Source organism: Lycium barbarum, chromosome 3 (genome assembly GCF_019175385.1).
Source record: "Lycium barbarum isolate Lr01 chromosome 3, ASM1917538v2, whole genome shotgun sequence".
NCBI lineage: Eukaryota > Viridiplantae > Streptophyta > Magnoliopsida > Solanales > Solanaceae > Lycium > Lycium barbarum.
In genome coordinates this window covers 148,325,023-148,341,220 of record NC_083339.1, presented here as the reverse complement: position 1 = coordinate 148,341,220, position 16,198 = coordinate 148,325,023, and the positions used below count along the sequence as shown (strand labels likewise).

Sequence of the window (16,198 nt, the reverse complement as noted above, 5' to 3'; positions counted from 1 at the left end):
CTAATATGATAAAGTTTTAGATACGGAGCACAAACTACAATGTTATATTAATCGTGTTTTGAACATAGTATCCCATATTGACAAAATCAAGCAATATAAAAAATAAAAATAAAAATTGAATCCCATAATAAAAAAAACAAACAATGTCAAAAAAAAGGTGCAGACTTTGTATTAATAGCAAACACTAATATAATAAAGTTTTAGATACACAACACAAACTATAATGTTATATTAATCGTGTTTTGAACATAGTGTGTGTGTGTCTATATATATTATATGCATAAAAATAGTGCAAACTAATAATATCCAAAAGGGTGGGCCACATACTAAACAACACCAAGCAATATAAAAAAACAAAAAAAAACTATATAAAGCATGGGTTTAGACCCATGCTTCGTCGTCCGTTGTCCCTTAAAAAACAAACGGGGGTGGGCCCCATACTAAATAACACCGAGCAATAAAAAAAGGGAAGAAAAAAATGGAACTCACCATCTCCAAACTCATGGGAAAAAAAAAGTGGACCCCATATTATCAAAATCAAGCAATATAAAAAAAAAGTGAACCCCATATTAAAAAAAATATAATGTTAAAAAAAAAGTGCAGACTTTCTATTCGTAACAAACACTAATATAATAAAGTTTTAGATACGGAGTATAAACTACAATGTTATATTAATCGTGTTTTGAACATAGTATATGTGTGTGTGTGTGTGTATATATATATATATATATATATGCATAAAAATAGTGCAAATTAATAATGTCAAAAAAAAGTGCACCCCCTATTAAAAATATTAATATATACTTTATATATATTATCACTATTCAAAAATAACTACATACAGATAGATGCATTATAATCCAAAGTGTTTGGCCCGTGCGCAGCACGGGCATAAGCCGTCTAGTACTATATTAGAAGCATGAGTTGGGGGTGGTTTCGTCGTCCACCTCCAACTCATGTAAAAAAAATGGATCTCATATTAAAAAAATTAAGCAATATAATTTATTTTTATTTTTTAAAAAAAATGGATCCCATATTAAAAAATAATTAATGTAAAAAAAAAACGTGCATCCCATATTAAAAATCAAACAATATTTATGTAATTCCCAAAGTATTTCTATTATGTCAATAATGGTGGATTTATTGTCACATGTCTATCAACCCGTTAGTGGGAGCAAATTAAATTATTATATAGCAAAAAATATGAATTTTATATTGTTGCTTTTCTTCGAAAGGTTAAGTAGTCAAATCATACAATTTCCTTTCTTTTTTTATATTAGTCTGAGATCTAATCTAGATATTTAATTGTTGTATTTGTTATTCCGTCATGTCATTTATTTGTTATGTTTACTAAATAAATATACTTAAAATATTTATATTTTAAAATAATATAGAATTTAATTACTTTTTCATTTTTATTCTAGAATTTAATTATTTTTTTATTTTTTCCTTACTTTAATAAATGCGAAAAGAGATTAATGTCGTAAAAGAAAAAATAATATTAAATGGAGATCAAATATTGAATAAGATAAATTAGTCAAATTATAATTCTAATTGACGTTTTCTTAAAAACAATGTTATATTAATCGTGTTTTGAACATAGTATATATATATATATATGCATAAAAACAGTGCAAATTTATGTATGTTTATTAGCAATATAATATATATATGTTATCACTATCCAAACATAATTACATTATATAGATACACTATAATTCATAATGCGCACGGGCATACGCGATCTAGTATTATATAAAGCGGTCGGTCATAATTGAGCCAAAATAGAAAGATATTTCTTCCCTCCAATAATTTCCCCACAATTTAATTAGCTGATACTACTGTAACTTGGTGTAACTTTGTCAAAAGGATGGTCCTTCTGGCCTGTTGAAATATTAGCTTTTCATGATGTCACCCTATTAAAAATGTCATTGACAAGTCCATCCAAAGTCCCACACAAAAGAAGAAATGAGACAAACGACCAAAGATAAATCATACTCCCTCTGTCCCTATTTAACGATACTTTTTGTTTTTTTAAATTCAAACGGTATGAATTTTAATATATATTTTTTGTGAAATTAATATGAGAAAAAATTGTAATTTATAGTATACTCATATTGTTTTCAAATATATAATATTAATTTTAAAATATTGAATTAATCTTATTCAATTTAGTTTTAAAGTTTAATTAAATTAACTTTCGAAAAGTGAAAAATATTACATAAATTGAAAGAGAGTGTGTATATATAGGTCTTTCTATTTATTTCCCCCAAGATGTTTAAAGATATAATCTATTAACTCGAGAAATAAGAGCTTGACAAGGCGCTTAGACGTAGGTGTACAATTGGCACCCATGGAATTTAGACACATTTTATGTGTGTCGGATGGAGAATTCATAGAAGTCGTAGTAACTTATTGTCACAACGTAGCTTGCACAATTCTTAAATCGGCGTTAATTTTATAGATATTGTTTTTTAATAATATTGAATTTGAATTTAGGGAAAACTTTGAGCCCGTTTGGCTTAGTTTCAATTTTTTTTTTAGTGTTTAGCTAGCTAATTTATAAGTCATTTTATGCTTAAAATAAATTCTCTATTCTAATTTTTTTTTTTAGCTTATAAGCTATTTTTTTTAAGCTAAGCCAAACGGACCCTTTGTGAGATAACACCTCTAGATTTGAAGCGTCTTCGACCGCCACTGAATACATGATCTTGGCTAAAACAAAGATTATGAGTATTTTTGTCATTTTAGGATTAAGTAAAATATGTAGAAGCTATCTCGTACCTATTTTAAGTTGCTGTCAAGTGCCAACCTAATACATGGAAATTAATCAAAATCTGCACGTTAACAAATACTAGAAGTATGAGAAGATCACGGCTATGCGCCAAACATAACAGGTGTCCCTATATCTGGCAAGTTCCTAATCTTCTAGATACTTCGTATTATCGAAAAAAAAAAAAAAGAAAGAGCAAGAACCTACTAGAAGTATCTTTCACCAGGTAGATACTTAGCAATACCCCCCTTTTTAAATAGGAACTCGCTGCGTCCTTTTTCCCTATCATCAGTCAGATAATCTCTTTCAAGAACAACCTCGTATTTTCCCAGAGACATACAACAGTCTTAAATATCGAAGCGAATAGTTCGCACTGGTAAGACAATTTTCCAAAATTATGCTATTATTGGGAGGGTGCGGGTGGTTTCTTTTTCAGGTTTCACATCATTTTATTTATCTATGAATAATAATCAGTTTTGGAGTAATTATGTCCTTTCTTTATGGGGTTAACCTAAAAGTAATTTAATGGTTAATGTGTAATGTGTAGATTTTTTGTGTGAAAATGAGCACAGTTGTGGATGCGGTGAGCCAACTTCTCCACTTCCCTGAATCAATTGAGAGGCTTGTTTTTCCGTCAAGGCCAAATGAGAGCAGTGAAGACAGAAGTAGCATTCCAGTGGACATTCTTGATACCCAAAAAGACTACATTTTCTATATGGATGTTCCTGGTTTATCCAAGTCTGACATTCAGGTTTGTATCACAACACCATCTTCAATTATGTCTCAGATCCTTTCTTCTAGCTTGCAATTTTACTCATCTTCATGTGAGTTGGCAAATGAGCGGGTTAAAATAAGTTAAATCAATATTAAAGTGACAATCTAACTCGTCCAAACTGAAATGGAACTTAATTTCCTAACTTGACCTAATTTCGACCTGATAATCTATCCCCTCTCTCCCCCTCTCTCTCTCTCTCTCTTTTTTTTTTTTTTTTTTAAATTCACAAAAGTGAAAGCTAATTCTTACTCCCTCCGTTTGATTATCTTCCTTTTATTTTTAATTTGTTACAAAAAAGATTAGCACATTTTTATATTTAAAATAAAAAATAATTTAATTTTATGAGGTACGATCATAGGTTTGTTTTGAACCACACATTTTAAAAGTTTCACACATTTTAAAAGGTTTTCTTTTATTTCTTAAATTATGTCTATCAAATTAAGACAATTTTCTTCGGACGAAGGGAGTATAATTTTTCGTGAAGTATTATATTTTACTAGACCCATTACATTTTTCATCCAATAGCGTCCTTTTCTAGTTCAAATGGGTCATAAGTTAACCCATTTAAACCCGGGACGGGTTGGATAAGTGTTACTAGATGCGAATGGTAGGCAAATTTAGCTGGTAGCCTAATGGGCTTACGTGAATTTTGTCGCATTTGTTCAGAATCTGTACATGTAATTATAAATACTTGATTGCGAGTTTAGTTATTACTGTATAACTTGAGGTCGTTGCAGAAGCTCATAAATTTCAAACTCCATGTCTCCTCTAAAGGAAGGGGTTGGTTTTGACGCTTGTGCTTGTAAATTTCACTGATATTCAAGAGAATTAGTTATTGGTGACCTTTGCAGTAGACTCTTTACGTATCTGATTGTTACTTATTGAAATGTGTGACAGGTGACGGTGGAAGATGAGAACACGCTGGTGATACGAAGCAACGGGAAGAGGAAGCGCGAGGAGAGCGAAGAAGAAGGATGCAAGTACGTGAGGATGGAGAGGAGGCCACCTCTCAAACTCATGAGGAAATTCAGGCTGCCTGATGACTGCAATGTTTCTGCAATTACTGCTAAATGTGAAAATGGGGTTTTGACTGTCACAGTTGAGAAGCTGCCTCCACCCCCTAAGTCTAAGACTGTTGAGGTTGCAATTTCATGAATTAAGTTATCATCAATGCACATTTGTGTGTCTTAATTCATCTGCATCAGATGTATCTCTGTAGTTCTTGTGGATGGAGACCTTTTAATGGAGTTGCATTTTGTTCAACTAGGCTTGGGTGCCTTGTCTCAAAATTCTGATGTAAAGTTCATTCTGAACTGTCGTCCTGCTATTCTAGAAAATGAAAGTGATTGCCAAGGTTGCATTGTCTGTTTTCCTCATTTTCGATTGATGTTAAAATACAATTGAACAGTAGTCTCCAATTATTCGAGAATTCTTTGTTCAATTCTCCAGAGACAGAAATTAGGTGCGGATTGCCCTGTTTTGGGTGGTCTTTAAATTTTGCCCCTTATATTTAAAATTTTAAAATTTTGTCTTTCCATTAAAATCTATGGTTTCAGATTTGAACTCTTATACAGTTAAAATTTAAAAAAAATTCGTAAAGCAGAATTTAAATTTTGTTATGCTTCTATTGATATATACTTGTGAAGAAATTATTAAAATTATGTCGGATTTGACATATTTATGTCTTATGAGTAAACTTGACATAAGTATGTTGGATTCAGTATAATTTTGATAATTTCTTAACAAATTTATGTCGGATTCGATATAAAAGTTTGCCCATAAATATGCTTCATCGGTATAAATTTTTTAAGGAATTATTAAAGTTATGTCAAATTTGGCATACTTATGTCAAGTTTATATCGGATTCAATATAAAAGTTTGCTCATAAATATGCTTTTACCAATATAAATTTTTTAAGAAATTATTAAAGTTATGCCGAACTCGACATACTTATGTCAAATCTGCCTATAAGACATGAATATATCAGGTCCGATATAAATTTGATAATTTCTTAACAAGCGTATACCAAATCCGACATACACGCGACTCAAATTTTGCTTTACAATTTTTTTTTAATTTATGCTTAAACGAAGGTTCGAACTTAGAACCTCATAATTTTTGCGTAAACGCTCAGAGTTGCAATGCGAAGGGCAAAAATTAAAGACCAACAATATGAGGGGCATAATTTAAAGATCAATAAATATGAAGAGCAAAATTTAAAGACCACCCCCCAAAAGAAGGGCAATCCGCGCAAAAATTGGAATTAGGATTGATTAAATGTTACAAAGTCTGATTCATGTGATGATAAAGAATGACTGTCAGCTACTCGGTAGTAGTACGAGCAATAAGATGGAACGGATTTATACCCGCGGCTTTGCACTTCCTGTAATAATCGTTGTCACAAATGATGTGAATAGGACACTTGCAAAGTTATCATAAGACGGACTGTGACGATGCAAATATGACTTTAGCAAAGCTATCGTTACACAAGGAGGAAAAAGAACCTACGAATGACGCTGCATTATCAGCTAAAATTATAACACAATACACGAGAGCTGACATGATTGAGTCAACTATTGGTATCAAAAGAGCTCCTTTACCTATCTCAGGAGAATCTGCCAGGATAGGTTATCAAAATTAGTAACTCTACCATGTAAATAAAGGACAAACCTATTTTGAACTCTTCCTCTGCTTTCTTGATTTAGCGGGCTTTTCTGTGCTCTCTTTTGGAATCTCCTCGTTACTCTTTCTCTTCGTTCTTGATTTAATGTGCTTTTTGGGGCTCTCTTTTGTACTGTTGTCCTCGTTAAGCAAATGTTCATAGTCGTCAAGGCTAGCAAATGGGGATTTTCCCACACGCTTGTCTTTCCTTCTTTTCTTTTTTCTTTGATGTACATCATCCTCTTCGTCATCGTCATTTGCCTTTTCTGCATCATTGTCGTCATCACTGCCGGAATTAATGTTAGCTCCATCGTTTTCCAAAAGGGCATCCATATCCTCATCGCTGGCATCACCAATCAATTCATCATCGTCTTCATTAACAACGTCGTCCAAATCACTGTAATCGTATTCACCATTAGCTTCCAAGGGAAGTCCACCGGATTCTAACATGCTGTCAATCTCCTCATTTTCACTGTCGTCAGCAGCGTCTTCATCAATCTCATCTTCGACATCGCTACCGTCAGCAACCAAAAACTCCTCAGCAGCATCATCCTCCGGTGTCTTCTTCTTTTTCTTCTTTGGTTTCTTCGAGGACTTCATCTTATTCACGTAGAATTTGTGGAAGACAAGATCCTCAGGGGGTACATCTGTTTCAGCCAAGGAAAGAATTTCTGACCCAATCAGCTGCCCTTGCATGTCAAGCTGCAACAAAAATGAGAGAGATGTAATGAAACAAGATGATTCAGAGCCCTTTTGGATTAGTTGATCGTAAATAGCTGATGAGGTTCATTTTAAAAATGTTTCCACATAGCAGATAAGGTTCAAGTATTGAAAAACGGTGGCGTGCAAAGTGTTGAAACTGTTAATAAGAAGTAGTAGTGTTTGGTAAAAAGAAGTTGATAAGTTGTTCTTTCGTTGGAATGACAAAATAATCTTGCAGGAAATTATAAATTAAAAGTATCCGTGAAGAAAAGGAGGAACGAGAGAGACAGTAGTAGAGAGGAAGTTGGAACTTTTGTTTTGGGGAAGATATTTGAAAATTTTGAAAAATATTAAGGATTAAAGAGTAAAATCTTGGTCAAATCAAAAGTACTTATAAACAGTCATAAGTTGGGATAACCGGCGTATGGCTTTTGATTGATTTTGGCTTGTAGGCACTTTCGTGTTTACCAAAAGCGTAGATAAGCTAAAAAAATATCTACAAGCCAGTTTGACTAGCTTATAAGCTTAGTGAAACACCTTATAAGTAAATCAAAACAAAGCCCCAATCAAAGTGGTATACTAATAGGACATCTTTTGTTATCTAACAAAACTAACCTTCTTAGCAGGTTCAATTTGGGAGCCACCATGCCAAGTGTTATGTTTCGGTTTCTTTTCCATGAACTTGTCGAGAAAAGCAGTCAGCGAAAGATCATTCAGGGGATTACCATTGTACACAATGTTAGCTCCTGAAAGAAGGGTTCTAGCCATGGTTGCAACTGATGGATGCGCATGCGATGCAAGTACCATCAGCTCCCACCAGCTAACACGGTCTGCATTGCTGTCAATTCATAAAAGACAGAGAAGGAAAATTATATATTCTCTGTATACTCAGAAGAAATTGATAAAAAAAAATCTATTACTGGCACTAAGAGTGGTTTGCATGCCGGCAACAACAATGCAACAATTAATTGGCATATCTCCCACCGTTCTACTTTATGACTCTCTTTCGTTATTGATCCGTCCCCATCACCTTTCTACCTTTGGACACCTTTTTAATTTTAATATTATCCTTTTACCCTAGATGAGACATTCTGTTTTTCTGGATAACAGTGGTGTCTTGGCCAGCTTACGACCCTAAATGAGACGATCTTATAGAAGTGAAATGGCAGGTTGTAGACCAAACAACTCTAAGGATGTTTCTGGTATGCTATATAGCTGTCACTTAGGTATCAAATGTTCCATTTCTTTCTTAAATTTCAGTGTCCAATCAAACCCCGTCGTGTAAAAGGAAAAAGAGGAAGTAACAAAGTGTAGAGCTCAAGCCAAAAAGGAATCATAGCCAGTTAAACTGAAGGCAGCAAGATAAGCAAGGTAGTCTTTGATCTTTAATTAACATTTAAGGCCAGAAGGAGGAAAATAACAGTACCAGAATGAAGGTTCTCTGTGCCGTGTATCATATCCTCCGGGCAATAAGAGCTTTTCATTTGAACCCTCAGGTAGAAGTTTGCTAAATCCCGACAGCAATCTAGATTCCTTTGGCTCATCTAAACCCCCTCTAGCAGGCGACTCATTAGCTTGGAGTGAATCATCATCATCAGGCTCAGAAGAACCACCTTCATCTTGCAGGGAGTGATTGCCATTTTCCAAGTGATTAGCTTCAACTTCACTTGCATTATCCGTTCTATTTGGTGGACTGGGTTGATTTTCATCTTCTTCTATAATATCTTCAAAATGCTCAAGATCATCATCAACAGACTCACTCTGAAGCATCATATTCCTGCATAAGAAAGTTGAGACATTTTACATTGCAAGCAAGATATTTTAGCCATGCCGTAAACTTCGTCAATGCATACTATTCCTAGCAAACCTACCAGAGAGTTGGTTTTGATTTAAGGACCTCAGACAGGAGAAACAGACACCCACATGCGTATTGAGGCGGCTGCTGAATTGCAACCTGTTAATACCACACACTCAATATTAACAAAAACAAATTCTCAAGAGGCAACAACAGTACGTGGGATTTTGAAATCAAATTCAATGGAAAATCAAGCATAGGTCGAAAAGAGTAAGCTCCTTGATGAAGTAAAGTAAGAATGAATGCAATATACAGCTTCGAGTAGCAATTTTCCCTAAACTATGTTTGGATTAGTGTAGTTCTTCAGTGTCTTGGGCAAAGCTATTTAACAGCCTACTATACAAATTATGGAGAATACATGACAAAAGAATTGCCTCAATACACCTAAGTGTGCTGTGCTCTTTCTGTATTGCTAACTAAGTAAGGTTTTACATAAGAACAAATTTACACCATGCACAAACCTGTAACAAACGCTTCGAGAATGCAGCAATTCGCTTCACATTTACATCATTTTTCATAGCCCTAAGTAGTAGTCCAATAAACAATTCCTCCTGCAGATAAAACCAGAACATGCATCAGACAATAATCAGGAAAAGACTAAGGCCGCAAGAAATGCAACGGTTAGGTCCTAACTGAAGCACAAGACGTCATCAATTGAATGAATACATGTCATAACCAGCATTGCAAAGAAGTGATACATTGTGATACACTTTCCCTCCAATGATCCTATTTAGATCATACTCACACCAATTACCACACTGTCGAGCCCAATATTGTTATTACTATCTTGATAAGGTAACCTAAGCCTTCCTTGGATGTAACAGACATTTGTCATTTGGCTTTCTACTAAGTTGAGCATGGGAAAAAAGAATACCACCAAGTTAAGCACAATCGGAATCTTCAAATTTGCCAAACCTAGAAGTCAGCCTTGAAAAACAAATCCCATAACCCTAATTATAATCTTTAATCACGTCAAATCTCTAAGTACCCTATAGGCCTTTGCTGTCATAAGATCGCAAATCAAGTCTGCATCTAAAGCTTACAAAATAGACCAGACCAGAAGCAATTGAAAACAAAACAAAGGTACTAGAAACAAGTGTAGTGTCGTATTGATCTTGACCTCAGCAATGCCAAGTTGCCAACACAAAGGTTAATCTAGCAGTCCACAACCCCCCCCCCCCCCTAAACAACTGTAAAGGACCGAAGTGTTAATTCAAGATTGTTCAAACTTCTATCACCTTGCGCTTGTTACACACACTTCCAAAAATTGAAAAGTACTCCCTCCGTCCCAATTTATGCGGCACCGTTTGACTTAGCACAAAGTTGAAATTTGTGGTCTAAAACAAACCTTAGACATTTGTGTGGTTGTTAATCATTTCACTAAGTGTAAAAGGGGAATTTCAAAATTAAGTTGTTTTTAATCATAGAAAGGTGGCATTCTTTTTTTTAGTTTGAGAGGGGAAGGGAATTCCTTTTTTGAGAATTGGTAAATGTATTGATAAACCACACCAAGAAGCTGAGGGGAAGGGAATTCTTAAAGTGTATGTTTGCCCTATCAAAGCTTAAATTGAACCAGAAAGCACAAGAATAGAATTATGAAGGTTTCCACGTACTTTGGAAGAATTCATTGCAGCTGGTAGCAGGAGCTTTGCATACAAGGCACGATAAAACCGATCACTAACAATGTGATTTTTTGCTGAGATCTTATCTAGGAGCATGAGAGCTTGAACTCCAACATTAAAGTTCGTTGAATGAACCTGCACATCCCAAGCAAATATTAGAATGATAAATCAAATTAAAAAAAACCAGATACTTATCCAACAATCGAGCGAGTAGACATCCACAAGAACTTTATGACCACTATCATAAATTAGAGCTTACTAGCTGAAACAACACAGGTGTATGGGCCTGAATTACATCATCAGCTTCATCACTTGAAACATAAGGGAATGCTCTATTCACACCCTGCAAAGGAGAAAGTTGTGCAAATGGAGCAGATCACTATTTTTTTCCAAACCAGCAGAAATAGTGAAACATACTGAGTACTAATGCAAAAAGCTGCCATGATTGAGCAAGCTCGGGTTGAGACTAGTGAAGAATCATAAAGTGAAGTTGTTGGACATGGAATGTAAAAGGGGCAAACGTGATTGTATGTGGAAAGTGGAAACCAAGTCCACAAATGCAAATGCTCCTTTGAAAAATGAAGTTACTCTGTGTGCAGATCCAGAAGAATTAACAAAAAAGAAATAGAACAAAAACTAGACTAGTCAACACAAACCGTAAGAAGTGCTGATAGTAAGCGTGAATCCATTTCCACATGAGTTTCTGATGAATCTTTTTCTTTCTTATCTTTCGAAGTGCCAGAAACCTCTTTGTGTCCCTCGCTCTTCTTATTCACCATCCGTCCTTCCCCTGCTTCAGATATTAATACCTGAAATGTTGATTCGGGATAAAAGGAGGTAAAGAAAAATATTCCATGGAGTGAGACCAGAAACATTTGATGAGCTTCAATCATAAAATTTGAAGCTCTCACTTCTAATAAGAAGAAAGAGCAAAAATGGACAGAAGGAACTTATTGAACTATGGCAGCTCTAGATCATACCTTAAATAGAGCAAAATATACATCTATCAAACGCTTTGCCACCTTTGGGCCATCTCCCCTGTGACTTAAGCGAATTTGGCTTAAAAAATTAACCTGTCACAATTACAGATACGTAGGACGTTAGGACTAATATTCAGCATCAGCAATATCTAGACGACTTTAGAACTACATGTCTGCATCAGCATATTTAGAGATGTCGCAGGAAATTGGAACAACAAATAAGTTCAACAAGACTTGCCACCTGAGTTCTTATTGATGTATGCTGATATACAGGAAACATAAACATATTCGCATTGAATGAGCAAGTCAAGAGATGAAGCAAAAGTAAGTTTCAAAAACAGTAGATCACGAAAAGGACAAGGATCACATCAATGTACCAGCTCTCGTGATCCAAACTAAACAGACCTGGTCAAGAATCATAAACGACAATTACAGCTGGTCTTACTTTTTAAAAAACTTTATACTTCTCAATGACAGGAAGAATTTGGATAGACATACTCTGTCGAACAAGAATTATCATATCACAAACAAATAGAGCTTGAAGGGGACGAAAGGTATAAGCAATAGCAAATACAACCAAGAAGTATCAAGTGCAACATGCACAAAAGATAGCAATAAAGTTTCGACATACAGCATGATACTTGGCTCGCAATACCAGACGAGGCCGGAAAAGAAAATTATCTACTTCTTCAATCACCACAGCCTGCACGACAAAAATAACACATTAAACGACAAACTATAACAACAGAAATCATAAGTGCACTCCAATAATGCTAAGATGGGTGCTTCCCAACAGCTTGTGTATAGTCCAGCTACTCAGAGACTTCGATGAACTAGTACAAACCACCAAAACATCGCGCGTGCTTGGGAAATAAAATCCTTATTTCTAATAGGCATTTCAAAGCACAATATTCTAATAACAGAACCATTTTCAAAGAGCACATTATCCTGCTTGGTCTTATTCAGATATCACAGCTAAGTTAGATTTGTATACGCACCAACTTCTAACAATTTGATGAAATTACAACTATGCCTCATTTCTCCATTCTACATGGAATAGATTTATGCGTGAACAACATCCTTCAGATGGGCTTTCAAAGAGCACTCTTAAAAGTAGCTTTTTCCCTTTTAGTGTCACTTCTTGAAGCCAACTTGGAAATTTAGAGTTAACATCGTCCCAAAGCTGTTTGCACCATTTTTTTTCCTTTTGAAGAACTAAGATGTTTGCTTTATTATCATGAATGTCACAACATGAGGGATGTACAGGCTAAAGATGGAATCAATATATGAATGTCAAAGCTAACAAACAAGCAAACATTTATCAGTTCTAGAAAAAAATTACTTGTATGTCTAAGCACCATTTTCTATCAATTCTTGTATGTCTAAGCACGTTCAACCAAATACTTTGTTTTACCTTCATATTTGGATGGTCAGCCAAAAGCTTTGATAGGTGATAATCAGCATTAGATGCAACCTTGTTTTTAGGATCTCCTAGCTGCAACAAAGCCAAAAGATATTAGCTGGAGCTCCACGGTCCCAAGAACTCTCGAGAACAAAGTAAATGGCATCAAAAGCAATAAGGTAAACCGGCATACCTTGTTTACAAGGGCAGCAAGCAATCGGCGCTCTTGTTCTGGTTTGCACTTTAGCAAAACATAAACTGTCTACAAAATATAAATACACATATAAGTATTTCCCCACTTTTCTGGACCACATAAACTAAACGAGATTATATTGAGATTCAGATACATCTTATACCCTACGAAGACATCTAAGTCTTTCACTGGACACTCAGAAAATACAAACTTTAGGTTAGCAGTTGGAGAATTTCATTCATTTTGTAGGTCCCGATAGCGTAAACAGCAAGAAGAAGCAATAAAAGGTTTTTCGCAAGTCATGATTTTCTCCTTTTCTAAGAGACGATTAGCTTAAAAACATTGAAGAAGAATTTGCTTTGAGGAGAAACATAGGCAACTGTACAAATGTGCAATAAAATTGTCGATAACAACCTTTAACGCCTTGTCTTTGAGTATATCTAAGACATCTCTTGATGCTTCCTCAAGAGCAGCGATATACCGCTCATACCTGAAACAGAAAACCCTATTTAGCTGAAGATCAACATGGCAGCAAAATAAACAAGCGTATAATAAAGTGAATTATTGGAATAAGATTCCAACATAGTCTCTGAAGTTTAGACCAATCCTCACTTCAGGAACTCGATTAGAGTAATATCAAATATAACCAAGTGCAAAATGTCTATTCTCCACATTGACGGAGTATCATGGAAGTACAAGCCCATGAGACATATCAACCTAAAACTTCTGGTGGATCATGGTGTACTTGGACCACTCCTCAAAGTTGGCTCAAGTTTTAAAAGAATGCTTCACATATAGTTGGAGCTCAAATATTGTTACCATGAAACATTTGCTGAAATTTGGCTTAAGTGTACCTTTGCTTCAAGCATTCCTCCCAATACCAAAAGAGTAGAAGCGAGTAACCATCTTTTGTGTCCGGAATATGATCTATCGGCCGCTGAAAGAGTGTCTTCAGCTTGCGATCAGGCAGCAAACTGGATAGAAGGAATTCTAAGTAGTCAAACAATGAGGCAACTAAGCATATAAGAATGAGCAATAAGGAAGGAAAAACAAAATTTAGCTCACCTAGAAACAAAAAGTTCTTTCAATGCTTCCAAACCTGACAAAGCATGGCGCTTTCCAACTTTAGCTGTCACCATCCCTACATGTCATTATTTATCTTGATTAGATACAAGCACTCATGACAAACAATCTCACCAGAAAGAATCTCAATATTGCAGCCTTCTAAGAGAAGAGAAAGGAAAGATTAAAAAATTAATAATTGAAGATGCAAACCTGATGTAAAATCAATTAGGATTATGAAGTAATAATACTGGAAAGTTACAAAAAAATATCCCAATTGAGAATATGTATAGCAACAAGGATAGAAAAGCAAAGAACGGGTACATAAGAATAGGAGGATTTCAACAAGCTACAACTAAGTATGGAAAGTTTTCAGTAATTTCCTTAGGGACAGGTCAATGAAAAAGAAGAAATTTTAACTGATCCGCAAAGTCTAGACCTTTGCCTTTTGCATATCACTACACCTAGAAGTAACATCCTTGATTGAAATAACCATATCTTCCTAGATACAGAACTCTAACAAAATAAAGGATTCTTACATTACATGGGATTAGCTTCCATGAGATGTATTTTCTTGTTGAAATACATGTTTGACTGTTCATTTATGATTTATACCATACGTGATAGTAATAAGACATATACTAGCTGACGGATATCAATAAGTTAACTACAGCATGACTAGAACAAATGGAAAAAAAAAAAGACCTTATACAAGATGATAACAAGCTACTGGTCCAAATATGAGAGCTACAATATAATGACTTAGAAAAAGTTTGACATAAGCAGCAGCGGAGCCAAGTGGGAGCAAGGGGTTCATTCTGCGAAAAATTACACTGTGTATTCAAGGTTAAACTAATTATTTTCATGCATATATAATAGATATTGAATCCCTCGGCTTCTTCAATTGTTTACTTTTTCATATTTTGAATCCTCTTAAGGGGTCGTTTGGTAGAGTGTATAAGAATAGTATTGAATTGAGTGTATTAGTAATGCTGGGATTAGTTCTTATCCACTGTTTGGTTTGGTGTATTAAGGGCATTCCTGTCTTTAACCATGTAATAGTACCAAACAAGGGATTAAGCTAATAGATGTATTATTTTCTCTAAAATACAGCCTACCAAACGACTCAATTAGTGAAAATCTTAAGGGTCCTCCATCAATTAGCTATAACGAACACAAAGTGAGACAAAAATAATTACCTAAAAGAGCATCAAGCGATCTCAAATTAGCAGTTGGATTATCCCCAATCATAACCGAAAAAGCCGATATCTTATCAGCAGCAGTACCGGACCTTAACGTAGTAAGCAACATCTTTATATCTCCACTTTGCCCTCGCGACGACTCATAATCCTGAGCATACTGCGCCAATAACCTTTCCCCTAATTCCTTCTTCTTCTCCACTTTCTTTTTCCATTCATCAACATTCTTGAACTCGACAACTGTACTCTTCTTCTCACTTCCAATAACCTTTTCCTCCAATTCTTCAGCATCAACATACCATATCGCCAATGCACTTGCTTTCACAAGTGGAAGCTTCGGCATGTTTTTGTATTTCGTATTCCATAAATTATTATTATTGTCGACTTGAGGTTCCACCTTCGGTTTTTTGACAAATTTATCGCTGTTTTTGGCAAATTTATCGTTGTTGGTTCGATTTTTGTTGTTTTGGTTTCCATCTTTAGTATCCTTTTTGATGCGACCTTTTTTGCGGAAATCAGAGTCGTCGAAACCAGATGAAGTAGCAAGGCCGAGGGAAGAAGCAAAAGATGCAACGTCGGATTTGATGGCTTCAATATCCTCCATTATTAGCAATGGAGAGGAACAACAAGAGAGGTCAGGATTTTACAAGGGTTTAAGACTAGTTTGAGAAACAGAAAGTGATTACATTTTGGGCTTTAGTTTTCGCCCGGCCCACAGAAATTGGAACTGGGTCAACTTTTTATTTGTAAATATATCTTGTTTGCTGACGGATTTTTTTTTTTTTAAAATTATTTAGTTTATTTTTTAATTAAAAAATTTATTCATTTTTTTAGTAGATATATTTTTCTAAAGTCACATAATAATTTTTTTATTGGTAGATCGGGTCTGGTTTGTTTAAAAAAATGAGTAGATTTTTTTTTAATCCATGGAAATATTTTTTTAAAACGAACTAGACCCGATCCATCAGAAAAAA

The 16,198-nt window shown here is 34.8% G+C and overlaps 2 protein-coding genes across 2 annotated transcripts; one reads left to right on the top strand and one right to left on the bottom strand.

Moving 5' to 3' along the window:
• Positions 1-2,991: 2,991 nt before the first annotated feature.
• LOC132633547 (17.4 kDa class III heat shock protein) lies at positions 2,992-4,913 on the top strand. Its single transcript, XM_060350036.1, has 3 exons — positions 2,992-3,149; positions 3,321-3,524; positions 4,446-4,913. Exons 2-3 carry the CDS (start codon positions 3,336-3,338, stop codon positions 4,701-4,703), a joined length of 447 nt encoding a protein of 148 aa, XP_060206019.1. The 5' UTR covers positions 2,992-3,149; positions 3,321-3,335; the 3' UTR covers positions 4,704-4,913.
• A 980-nt stretch (positions 4,914-5,893) lies between these two features.
• On the bottom strand, positions 5,894-15,937 carry LOC132633546 (protein SLOW WALKER 2). Its single transcript, XM_060350035.1, has 16 exons — positions 15,225-15,937; positions 14,029-14,104; positions 13,818-13,937; positions 13,378-13,453; positions 12,964-13,032; positions 12,783-12,863; positions 12,000-12,071; positions 11,369-11,461; positions 11,045-11,197; positions 10,648-10,731; positions 10,380-10,523; positions 9,228-9,317; positions 8,783-8,865; positions 8,338-8,688; positions 7,527-7,749; positions 5,894-6,911 (listed from the first exon to the last, which is right to left on the bottom strand). The coding sequence occupies exons 1-16, from the start codon at positions 15,826-15,828 to the stop codon at positions 6,219-6,221; spliced, it is 3,012 nt and encodes a 1,003-aa protein (XP_060206018.1). The 5' UTR covers positions 15,829-15,937; the 3' UTR covers positions 5,894-6,218.
• Positions 15,938-16,198: the final 261 nt, after the last annotated feature.

Bases quoted from the DNA above. Each gene is read 5' to 3' on its own strand.
- LOC132633546 (XM_060350035.1), bottom strand. From the start codon at position 15,828: ATGGAGGATATTGAAGCCATCAAATCCGACGTTGCATCTTTTGCTTCT. The intron at 13,454-13,817 runs GTACACTTAAGC...TTTCTGTTTCAG, and splicing joins GAGGAATGCTTGAAGCAAAG to GTATGAGCGGTATATCGCTG. The intron at 8,866-9,227 runs GTTTGTGCATGG...TGGTATTAACAG, and splicing joins TCTCGAAGCGTTTGTTACAG to GTTGCAATTCAGCAGCCGCC.
- LOC132633547 (XM_060350036.1), top strand. From the start codon at position 3,336: ATGAGCACAGTTGTGGATGCGGTGAGCCAACTTCTCCACTTCCCTGAA. The intron at 3,525-4,445 runs GTTTGTATCACA...AATGTGTGACAG, and splicing joins TATCCAAGTCTGACATTCAG to GTGACGGTGGAAGATGAGAA.